Consider the following 12,500-nt stretch of genomic DNA (forward strand, 5'->3'; position numbering starts at 1 on the left):
ATTCTGTCCGCTTATCTTCCTCACGAGCTTCAGTTAATTGCTGAGTCATCAATGTAGACCAAAATGTTGGGTCATCTGTGAAAGATAATTCAATACATTACAGTAACTTTGGTTTGAAGGATCATATGAAGAAAATCTTTTTGCCTTTCAACAACAAACACCTGTAAAATAAACAATAATAATAATAATAATAATAATATTCAAATGATGAGTATGGAGAGAGAGAGAGAGAGAGAGAGAGAGAGAGAGAGAGAGAGAGAGAGAGAGAGAGAGAGAGAGAGAGAGAGAGAGAGAGAGAGAGAGAGAGAGAGAGAGAGAGAGAGAGAGAGAGAGAGAGAGAGAGAGAGAGAGAGAGAGAGAGAGAGAGAGAGAGAGAGAGAGAGAGGACAGAGACAGACAGGAAATGAGACACAAACAAACAAACAAAAGCAGAGACACACAGAGAAATATGCAAAGACAGAGACACACTGTACTTTAGCCGACAATAACTTAAAATAAATAAATAAACAAATAAACAAAAAATAAATAATTCTATTTAATATTCAAATAATGAGAATGGAGAGAGAGAAAAAGAAAAAGAAAAAGAATGAGAAAGAGACAGACAGAAACAAAGACACAAACATACAAACAGACACAGAGGGCATTGTGGAAAGACAGAGACACAACTGTACTGTAGCAAACAGAAGCAGAAAGAGACAGACTAAAGTGTAACAGACAGACACATATACATGATGCTGCCTTGAAAATAAACTTACTAACCTTCTCCCACTATTTCTTCACTGTCCCCCCACAAGTCGGTGTCCAGTGTTGTATTGCTCCCATTCCATTTGGCTGATGACGTTTCTAGGGACTGTTGGTTTCCCTTCATTTTCCTTTTGAACTCTTGTTGCTTTTCCTTTTGCTTCCGCTTTCTTTCCAATCTCTTCTCCTCATCTGAGACCTGATTATTCTCCCCTGATCTTCCTGGAGACTGGATGATCATGTCCTTAGTAAAACCTACAAATGAGTTTGGTGAACCGACCCTGCCTGGTTGTTCTGAATAAGGGGTGCTGTGTGCTTCTAATACTGGTAGAACACTGGGCTTCATATCTGTCTGTTCATTTGTGGGTGTATGGGTATTCTCATTCTTTCTGTCCTTCATTTTCATTTCTGGATGTGACTGTTCTGTTTTGATAGATGTTTTCTCACTGAGAGAGTTCCCAACGTGTGGGGAAGACATCTTGCTAAAAATGGTAGAGTTGTTGAGATTAGCCCCTGATGGACATTCGGCTTTGATAGGAATGCAGATTTTCATGGGATGATTTGAACTGATGTTATCCGAGGGATACTTCATAGCTACCATGGTTTTATTCATCAGGGAAATAGCATTTCCTTGCTGATCTGAAACCTTGTTCTGTGGTACTGACTTTGTTGTTGAGGAGTCTACCTGTTCTGCTTTCCCCACTGGTTTTAGATTTCCTCTGTTACTATTGGCACTGGAGTTGCTGCTTATCATGCTTGAATTACTGCTTCCATTAGGGTTTACTTGGTTTGATGATGCTTTGGTTGGGAGAGGGACAGCCGTTTCTGTTTTGCTTGAGTCTGCTGAAGGAGAAGCAACAAGATCCTTTTTTGTTTTCTGCAATAGCATAAATACAATGAATAAAGTAATTATCTTACCTGTGACATGATAGCTTCTATCAGAAACTACAGCAGTGTTATGTCAAAAGCCAAACCTATCAAAATATCAATTAAGACATACCTGAACCCCAAAGCGGCCCTCTTCTAAAGCCCTCCTTCGAATCTGCTCTAATCCTGTTGTAGTCTCCTGATGTAATAACTCCCCAGCAGTGATTCCAGGTACAGGGGCAGCAGGAGCTTTACCAATGAAACGTAGGTAGTCCTTGTTGCTCAGGCAGTTACCCAGGGCATTGCCAAAGCTTTTTAGAGCACGTTTCATCCCGTCTGTAACTGCTTCCTGTATAAAAAAGACCATACAAAGTTGAGATAATATTATCTAAATATATGTAACACAATCTTAATAAAATAGATTAAATTTGACAATGCACCTATCAACTAAGTATTATACAGTTTAGAAATTACATAGTGACATCTACTTTATAAACATAATTATCAACATATTGTCTACTCATAAAAACTATAATACATTGCAAAATCTGCTTGTTACAAATGTATACTTCTGTTCATGTAAAGTACCTAAACTATTAAATCAAACCTTAAAAGCTATATAAATGCTAAAAATAAGCATTGTAAAAGAGACACAAAAACAAGATATCATAATGCTCAGTTCAATAACATATGACATATCAGTTATCCAATGGAATATCACTTTAAACTGAAAATGGTTACAATCACTTAACAGTAATCACAAACCACACTTTGAGAGAAGGAGTTCCCTATGAATCTATATTTCTTTTGACAAAATCTGTTTTATCTTAATCTATTTCATCTTCAAAGTCAGTTGCGGGAAGTTCAACCAGAGGAATCATCTAGACAAACTGATTACGTAACCATACACTCTTAAAGCCAATTCCTTTTTGCATTCTGCCCGATGTAAATAATCCATAATTCAGCAGAGCATTGAAAACATCCAAATATTGGAACTAATACCATTAACACAAATTAAGTTATCTGTATTTCTGAATGCCAAGTCAGAAAAATTTAAAAATTCTAAATTACTCATCTTTTCTTGATGTACCACTTTCATCCGAGCACAAAATGCAATATTCCATTATCAAAATATAACTAAATCTTTTGTGAGTTATCCTAAAAAGTTTTTAAAATCCTATCTTGATTGGAAGTTGATGGTAGGAGATCAAAGGAGAAAGTACACAAGAAGTTGTTCAGAGCCCCTTTTTGCTTGTTAGCGTTACCTTGCCTAATTTCATTATAACTAATTCTTGTATATATGACAAAATTGACATCTGACAAAAAAAAACAATCTCCCATTTGCATCCACAGATATGGACATGAAATGACTTTGCAGTGCATTTTATTACAAGTGTGCATACATTCCCTATAAGGCAGATGATTTTACTACCTTGGTATTTATAGCATACAAACAGATGTGGGCAGATGTGGGGTATTCACCATTATTGGTTGGATATATCATATTACTATTTTATTTTAATCAATAAATTATTAGATATATAAAAAATATCAATTCTACCTTCATTTTCATTTACACCTCAAGATTAAAAGTGAATCCATTAACCCTCTCTGGACGGGTGGTACACCATGGGTACCGTGCATTCAAGGCCCGTTCGCTGGGGACGCCATACGGCGTCGTTTATTTAACTGATTTAGGCCTATGCGTTCTAGAGCCCCGGCATTGTGACATGCAAGGCTGGAATGCTCCCGTCGTGAATGGATTAAGATAGCATTTTCATTAACTAACCTTTCTTGCTTTCTCAATTGACAAAGCTTTGCTCTTCATTCCTTCTGAGACCCCATAGCCAATATCCTCATGGAAAACACCATCTTTTAACTGTACACGCACACGGGCACTGACTCCTACATAGTAACGTCCATTATAATGGTCAACAAAATCTGAAATGTAAAACATGGAATCTGAATTACCCTGAAAATTAAAATATAATTAAGAAGAGAGAGGAATAAAAATCTGCAAAAAGGGAGAAAATAAATTTGGAATGAAATGTGAAAAAACTTGCTTTGTAAAAAACATTGTATAGATTATACTTCTTTATTATTAGTTATAACTCTTGTTTCCCTTTACTTTTCACCTATTACTCAGATTTCTTTGCAAAATCATTTTAAATACAATCAAAGATTTCCTGCCATAATTAGTAACACTCATTCCTATTTTGTTCATTTTCTGACTGTCCTTTTATTACCCCTTACCCCAATTTTACTCTCATTGGGTCATATCACAATTTTCTTAGTAAGTATTCTCACATCAGTTGTAACCAAGTTGCAACGGATGTGTAGTAGTTCTGCATGTCAAAAGCTGTCAATTAGCATAGTTTGCTTTTAACCCTTCTGAGAAGGGCCACATGTTAAGATGTCCAGCCTAGGCAGGGCATCTTAAATTGTGTGTTTTCTGTATTTCCTAGACAAATGGTATGAAATATGAGTCTATAAATGATATATTAGCAAAGTGATATTGATTGGCATTTAGTATAACATTTCATAAAAAGCTTGTATTTTCAACAAACACAAAAAATGCAGTATGAATGTGATCCGACTCCATAAATATGCCAGTAGTAGTACAGACATACTGTCTGGCCTCACCACTACTTCCATCAAGTAGTCTGAGATAGCAACTAACTTACTAGTCTACAAACAGGATCATCCAAACTTTCTTCATTAACATCATGGCATCATAAGACAAAATCTGTCAAATTAACTGTTCTTGCTTTGTCATAAGGCTTAATTTGGTCTACTCTGAATAAGTAGATGAATTGGATGACATGGATTGCTTGCTAAGACAAGATGTAGATGCAAATATAAGAGAATATGAAATAAAAAAAATAGTAGCTATAGAAATGATATTGTCCAGAAATAATAATTGTAACAGAGAGAGAGAGAGAGAGGGAGAGAGACAGTCTTTGAACAAAACAAGCTTACCAATAGTCTGGTTAGTAACAGAGTGACTCCATCCATTGAAGCCAAAAATTTCATTGGCCAAAGATATGAGGCGCCATCCTTCTATATATGCAATCCGCTGGCCTCCTGCTCCTGATCGCTGGCTGATGAAAGACTGGCCAAGTTTCTGCCTCAATATATTCTGTATGGCCATCTGCTCTTCTCCAGTGAATTCAACCTGGAATAGTTTGGTAAAAAATTTAAATCTGATTTTACTTAAAAAATAATTAGCTAGAATACTTTGGTCACACAATTACATTACCTCATAATAAGCACCTATAAGCACTACACTGCAAGTTTATATGGATTTCAATGCAGCCTTTTGAAACACTCTAGGTTTTAAATACATTTAAGGGGCCTGCCCCACACAGGGGGGACAGATTTTCTTCATTTTGTAAGCTATATGGTGTCTTTGGGCACATAAAAATATTCATCACTAGTATTACATTTTAGCAAATGTTCATATGTATTTCTTTATGATCTTTTTATAAAACAATTTTTTTTGTTTTTTTTTGTTTAATACATAAGAAAGATAATTTTCCTTATTTACTTGGCAGTTCCTTCCATTAGATTACCCCCCAAAAAATATTCAAGAAAATGTACATTACTAAAATATACACTACATAAAAAATGAAGAAAATCTGTAGGATAGAATAGTTTTCAAGCAACTTTATCTAAATTATCTCCCCAGGCAAAACAGTTCCCGTAAAGTTTGAATTAATGATATCTTACTCTAATTCATCTGAACTTATTTCAAATCTAATTATACCACTGGGCTAAGAAAAGAACAACATATAAATCAATATCATCCATCTTATTTCTGAGTGCATATTTATTTTATTTTATTTTTATTTTTTTGAAAGTGGGGAATTAACCCATTGTGGACGGGGATAGATTTGATTGCCAGTCTCCAGGATAGGTTTTATTTTAGAGCGAGGCAGCTTGAAGCAACCTAATTTCAATCTTCCCACTCTCTTTCAATCATTCATTGTAAAACGAAAGCCATTTTTCTGTTTTATTTTTTGTATGTTTTATTTAGTTTAGAGACTTATGTGCCATATGACAGGCTCTATCAGTGCTGCAGTTGACTAAAATTGAAACATATGATCTATATTAGCTCACTATTTTCTTTATACTCATTGTGATAGAAGTATTGCTGTTTTATGGGAGGACAAAAGGCAACTTTATTTTTTTGTATTTTTGTGCTGTCATGAACGAATACGAAACATATAACCACCTACAATTAATATAACATGATGAGGTAGGGAAGAGGAATGAAACCTGTGCTTGTGACTGTAAATGCCACAGTGAAAGGCATCCATATTGGCATAGGAGCACATTTTAGACACTGGGTATGGACTGAGTCACCTTCCTCTTCTCGTTCTGCCTGCACCTTCATCGGCGGTACTTTAGAGCAAACAGATCATCAACCTAGTGTGTGCCATCGCTCTATAAAGATAGTGCTTGCTAGAGACTGTGGATAGGTGCCATTCAAGGCTCTCTCTCCTGCTGGTACTAGGAAAAAGTGGTGCCATCTAGGTTTTGGACGTTAAGTTAACTTAATATTATGGTAATTACAGTAATTATGAATGTAGTTGCCATCATAACTCAATCCTTTTTAATAGCACAATAAAATAGTACGTAATGTATGTCATGACGCCAGTTGTCAGGCTAAAGCTCCTACGTCGTGTATGTCATGACACCCGTCCACAATGGGTTAATATGCTAGAAAAATATAACAATTTTCCCCCAGCTTCTATGTTATAGATGTTAACGTATTTCCTACATAAGGTGTATAGATTCTTTTATTCTATTTTATTTTATTTATTTATTTATTATTATTTTCTTCTTTTTTTTTTTGGGGGGGTTCTCCCTCTTTGGGATTCTCTAAAAATGTGGTCTTAAAGGTTGCATAGCCATAATACGCAAATCTTTAAAAGCTAAAGACTGAATTTAGCTTATGAAAGTAAAAAGTGGAAAAGAGTTTGATTTTTACTTTATTCTAGCCCTATATATTTTTGTGGGAAACTCCATTTTTGATTAAGCTGCTGAGGAATTTGTAAGCTTATGCTTGAGTTATAGTCCTATGCTACAAATATGTATGTATGTATGTGTACATAGATAGAGATATAGAAATAAATAAAAAAATAAATATAGAAATATAGAAATATATATAACTTCTCTGTCTATTTTTTGTTGTTTCACTATCACTTATCAAATCTTTGCTCTTTTATCAAGCTCACACTCTCCATCCCTTCAGTGTTTCTGTGATCAATAACCTTTCATAAAGCCAGATTTCCATCATCAATTTCCCTTCCATTTTTGGGGGGTAAAGACTTTCTATTTCACTTTAATAACATTATGCCTCTAAAAATTTTCTTCTTACCTTCTTCTATATTCATTTTCAACTAACATTCCTTACTTTTTCTTCATGGGCTTTATTTTCCTTTATTCAGCCTCTCTCTTTTACTGCCTAATCTCATTTCCTCTGTTATCTCGTTCCCTAATTCCAGAACAAATGCTCCCATTTAGAGTCATATTCTCCGTCATAGTAATTCATTAGGCCTCATCCTTCAAAACCAAATACCTCCTCATCTTTTCTGCCTCATTTTCCCTGTAATTTAGTTTCTTGCAATAGGAATACCAAAAAATTACAAACTACTATACTACTTATATTTTTGAATTATGCAGATCCATAATACTCATCACACATTCATATGTTGCTATCTTTCCTGGCATTTATTTGTGAAAAGTTAAGATTCTAATCACTATTACCCAATCACTATTCTTGCTAATTTTATGCAAATACTGTGGATATATCATAACCCACATATGACAGAGCATATATTTGCTTAATGTCACACCCACTGGCAATATAGCATGCACACAAAAATTCCTGTTGAGGGATTTCTCAAGATGTGATGCCACACTGTATGTCTCAGAGCGATTTTCACATGCGCTACTCTAAGGGAGAACAAAAAGAGGCGTTCATATTTCTTTTTAACAAAACAAATAAATGTGTACATACAAACACAACTATGTACAAGTCCCTGACGTGAAAGGACGCCACGTGGAAAATATTCTGTTGATGTGACATCATGTCATCCATCGCGAATGGCGTAAAAAGCTATAGCAAGCAAAGTTTACAGCTAAAATAACATCAAAAAGACAACCAGACTAGTCTGTATGGAGAATTCTACTTCAAACTAAATTCATCTAATGTTAACTTGACTCTACCAAAATGTGGTAAATAGTTCAAACATTGCTGCCTAACAAAAAACATCACATAAACAATAGCACAAACCATTTCAACTGTATAAGACCTGACAATCATATTAACACAACTGCAGTTACCCCTCACTTTAGAATCACTTAGATTCACTGTATCAAATCTGGAGATACATATGAAATTGATATTTATGAACCCATTAACATACTAAAGTTCTCGAGAAAACTTCCTCATATCACAACAGTGTGAGCCTTGTGATCCTTCTTGCCAAACTAGGATATCACAAAACTCACACAATTAGTTAAGAACCTATATATATGCAAAAACTCAGTAACTTTGAATTAAATAAAAATTAAAATCAAAACAACTAGTCTCTTTTGGTGTGCCTCAAGGTTCTATACTGAGCCTGATCCAATTCACGATATTCAGTTATTGCCTTTTTGTTCAATACACTAATAATTTGCAATGTCTTTATAACATCTCTATAAACAACTTCAGATAATTAAAAAGTACACAATAGCCTCTCCAACCCAAAGTTATAATTTTATATAGGTAGAAATCTGCATCAGACTCAATGAATTTTACAGTCACCAAAAATTTCTAAAATTCCTAAAGATGCATATTCAAATTTTACTGGTTGTATTCACAAAACTCAAAAACAAAAGACAAGGTCTATTCATTCACAATATTCCTCATGTAAATAACCTAAAATAGATGGAGGCCCCACACACACATAATTAGGATGATGACAATAATAAAAACAATGATAGCAAATAAAATGAAAAAAAAAAGGTAATGGTGATAAAATGAATAATATGTAGCATGTGGGCAAGGGATTTCAAGTTGCAACCCCAAAAGAAATTACTGAGGTTGAAAAAGGTATGAATTCAGGATTTTATAAAGCCTTAGCATGAAGTCTGTAAGAAGCATGATTGAGATGAGGGGGAGTGAATGAGTGCACGGAGAGAAATAAAGGAAATATTTGGGGGGACAGTCCTATGTGGGGGTAAAAGCTTGGACTGAGAGAATGAAACTAATTTTAGACTGGTTTTGAATACCTGTACTTAAAGAATTACTTACATTAAAATAAGGTCCTGTGAAATAAAATTAAGGACTATTAAAAGGGTACAAACAACCTACTGAGATAAGTAGCTTGTTGAAATTTTAAAGTGATTATGGTTTACATTTTATCTTATTTTATTTCATTATCATTATTATCTTCTTCTTTTTTTTTTTTTTGTGTGTGTGTGTGTGTGTGTGTGTGTGTGTGCGTGTGCGTGTGCGTGTGCGTGTGCGTGTGCGTGTGCGTGTGCGTGTGCGTGTGCGTGTGCGTGTGCGTGTGCGTGTGCGTGTGCGTGTGCGTTTGTCTTTGCGTTTGTCTTTGCGCGTTCATGCGTTTGTGTGTGCATATCAATATTGCACTTTTTTTTTTTAGATGAATCTCAGGATAATGTCTAAATGGGGTGGGAGGGAACAAACCTCAAATGTAAAAAAGAAACTAACTCAAGATGCTCCTTACCAAATTGAAATTTGGACGCACAATTGGACAGGCAATAATATTACACACAATTTAATCCCTTTCTACTTTTGTGAATAAATACTGGGTATTAAAATACAAATACAAATAAAAGCATGAGGGATTTAAATATTTTTTGAAAACTGATTGGTAGAAATATATAATAGAAAAAATTGAACATATAATGTTGACAAACTTGTTTTCCACAAAGTACCTCTTTCCATTTTATTTTTGTGAAAAATTTCATTAAAAGCAATTTCATCTAATCATACCATTAGAAAGACAAACAGCTTGTACATACACTGTCATCAAATCTATTATCTCCTCATTAGTGATTTCTTTTCTTTTCTTCTCTTTTCTTTTGGTGATGAAAGTTTGGTTTCAAAAGACATACAATCTTAATACATATAAAATGATATAATAAAATAAAGAATAAAATCTGTACAGCACAATGCTCTCCTGTACAGAGATTGATTTTATCTCTCCCCACTTCCCCACTTAACTCATTGGTCGTGGTTTTAATAAAATATGTATACAGTTGGATGACGGGTTTACATTATTTGGCACGGTGCCATCCACGTCTATGCCTGATTCTGCCTTGGCAGCAAATCATGCCATCTGCTGTCAATGGATTAATGTGCTAGTTTAAAGCCTGTTGATATTGAGTTTTGAGGTGGAATACCAACAAATAAGCTTTGTTTTTATCTTCTCTTATCTTTTTTTTTGTTATTCAGCCCCATTTATTCCCAGTTCTCTCTTTCCCTCATGAAATCTAATTATTCTTCCACATTCATTTCCATTTGATTTCATGTTGCCGGGTGTGTCTTATTTCTCTTCTCCAGCATCTATTTCCTATTTCTCTTTTTTCATCTTGAAATTTGATTTCTTCTTGGATATGATTTTCCTGACTCAGATTCCATTCTCTCTCAATCATTACATTTCTCCTTCCTAAACAATTGATCATATTGCTTCATTCATATTTATAACTTTCATATTTGAAAATAAACTTAATGTAGCACTTCTGAGGATTTAGTTAGCCTAGCGTGGCTTATATGCTATAGCCTAGCATAATCTTATAAACTAGCCACACCTTTCCTTTTAAATTAATTCTTAATAACAACATTAATAATCAATAATTATGATAATTATCTTATCATGACTAAATTACTGACCATACTACTAATTACAGTATAACACACCCAACTTCATCAAGAAATCATAATAATAACAAGATTTTTTCATGAATATAATCCAAGAATCGTTTATTTGGTACCTCAGACGTGCATTTGAAAATATACTCAGATATATTGGGATATCTGTAGTGCCTTGAGTAAGAACTAACATAGAATCCTTTATCTGGCCCCTCAGACATACATTTGAAAATATACTAAGATACATTGGGATATCTGCAGTGCCTCGAGTAAGAATTAACATACACTCATGGAGTATGCATCCTGGGTCAGCAACCCACAAATAAACTAGGAAATTTCTATACTTTGCTTTGAGGTGAGTATGCAGTACCTTTATTATTGTCAGAATTTTATGTAACTTTTACTTAATTTAGATTAAATACAATTACCAAATTGTAACCTTATACGTGAAAATTACAAAGTATGTAGTTATAGTAGGATAATAATTTTTGGAACTTACATAAGAATGATATAGTGTATAGGTAATATTTTGGTTATATACATGTAAAGTTTCTTGTATAAATGTTTATGTAATTTCTACAAAAAATACATTACATAAATGTTACGAAAGTAGAAGCAATCACTACGTATATATTACGTGTTTGTGTCTGCTTGGCTAGCATTAGATTTATCATCATATTTTAAAGAAATAACATATAAAATTATATTCATAATTAACAATCATATTTCATTTAATAAAGAAAAACAAAAACAGAAATGAACAATAGGAATATCAAACAATTGCTGAAAACAATTATCTTTGTTGTTACTGCTACTGTTAATGTTGTTACTTCATGGATAACCACTGCAGAACCTACCCGTAAAATATTCATAAATTACAAAGTTCCAATCCCATTAGATTCTTAACTCAACTCTTCATTTGCAATAAAACATTCTTTCAACTTGTCTCATCTCCCTGTGCAGTTTGCTCTCTCGTCTGGTCTCTTTCTCTCCTGACATCTATTTTCTGCTTTCGTTTTTGCTCTTATCAATTTTCTTTGCATTTTCCTTTTTGCTAAGGCCTTTTCTCTCTCTGTATGCCTCTTCTTTGGACTTTCCTCTTGTCTCTCATTTTTATCTTTTCCTTTCTAATACTTATACATATACATTCACCTTTATACTTGGTATTGTATAGTTTTCATTCTTTACTTACAGAAGTGGCACAATTATTCATATTCTGAAACCTCCATTGTAGGAAAAGAATAGAATCCTATTTTGCAGACCTATTATATAAAAAGTTTATCATTATCATCATCATCAGAATCATAAATATCAGAACTATTGCTACCATTATCAAAATAATAAACCCAAGGTGTTTTTAAAAGATAAACTGCCTCACATAGAAGCTTCATCAGAAAGTGGCCCATTATGAAGGGGCTAAAACTTAATTTTTCATTCTCTTTTTATTTTGCAGTTTATCCTTTTTTTATATACATTCCCATATCATATTCTTCTGCTCTTGGTCCTAGCAGAAAAAAAAAATCTATATTCTTCTAAATTCAGGCAAAATGATGATTTCCTCGTTTCATGAATAACGAGGTCATGCAAGTTCCCTTCCTTAACATCACTAATAACCTAGTCATAACGGGCAACTTGCCAAAAGACACAGTGAAACAGCACCTTCTGGCTGGAGTAAGTTTCCTGAATACGAAAAGGGAAGAAGAAATAATGATAAAAAAAACAAAACAGGAGACGTGAATTGCATACGAAGACAAACTCCAACAAGATACAAGAGGAATCGCTCGTCCCTTTACTGCCCTGGAACATCTTCCCCCGGAGCACTTTGAAAATCATTCAGAAGTTTCCCCGTAACAACTAAGGCACATCATGTGTAGAAAATATGTAACACAGTTAATGAAGCTTCCTTTTACACCTTTCTCTACTGGAAGTTTATAGCATTCAACCCACAATTATATTCCTGGAGACTAAGCCACAAGAGTTCATTTCTGGGTTACAATTA

General features: G+C 34.0%; 1 protein-coding gene across 2 annotated transcripts in view; it reads right to left on the reverse strand.

The window, feature by feature from the left end:
* LOC122242641 (uncharacterized) overlaps positions 1-12,500 on the reverse strand; it is a 14,667-nt gene that overhangs the window by 1,312 nt on the left and 855 nt on the right. Inside the window, exons 1-6 of one of the 2 annotated variants that reach the window (XM_086536011.1) lie at positions 11,359-11,388; positions 4,588-4,783; positions 3,398-3,549; positions 1,742-1,957; positions 760-1,618; positions 1-75 (exon numbers count right to left, since the gene is read on the reverse strand). The exon at positions 1-75 is cut by the window's left edge and continues 1,312 nt beyond it. In XM_086536011.1, the coding sequence (XP_086392137.1) occupies positions 1-75; positions 760-1,618; positions 1,742-1,957; positions 3,398-3,549; positions 4,588-4,783; positions 11,359-11,373 (1,513 nt within the window). In that variant the 5' untranslated portion in view covers positions 11,374-11,388. Of the gene's footprint in view, positions 76-759; positions 1,619-1,741; positions 1,958-3,397; positions 3,550-4,587; positions 4,784-11,358; positions 11,389-12,500 lie in introns of those variants that run through there. The other variant, XM_042999973.2, reaches the window with a different exon arrangement.

Source organism: Penaeus japonicus, unplaced genomic scaffold (assembly GCF_977035675.1).
Source record: "Penaeus japonicus unplaced genomic scaffold, GWHDUDI00000001_assembly GWHDUDI00000004, whole genome shotgun sequence".
Taxonomy (NCBI): domain Eukaryota; kingdom Metazoa; phylum Arthropoda; class Malacostraca; order Decapoda; family Penaeidae; genus Penaeus; species Penaeus japonicus.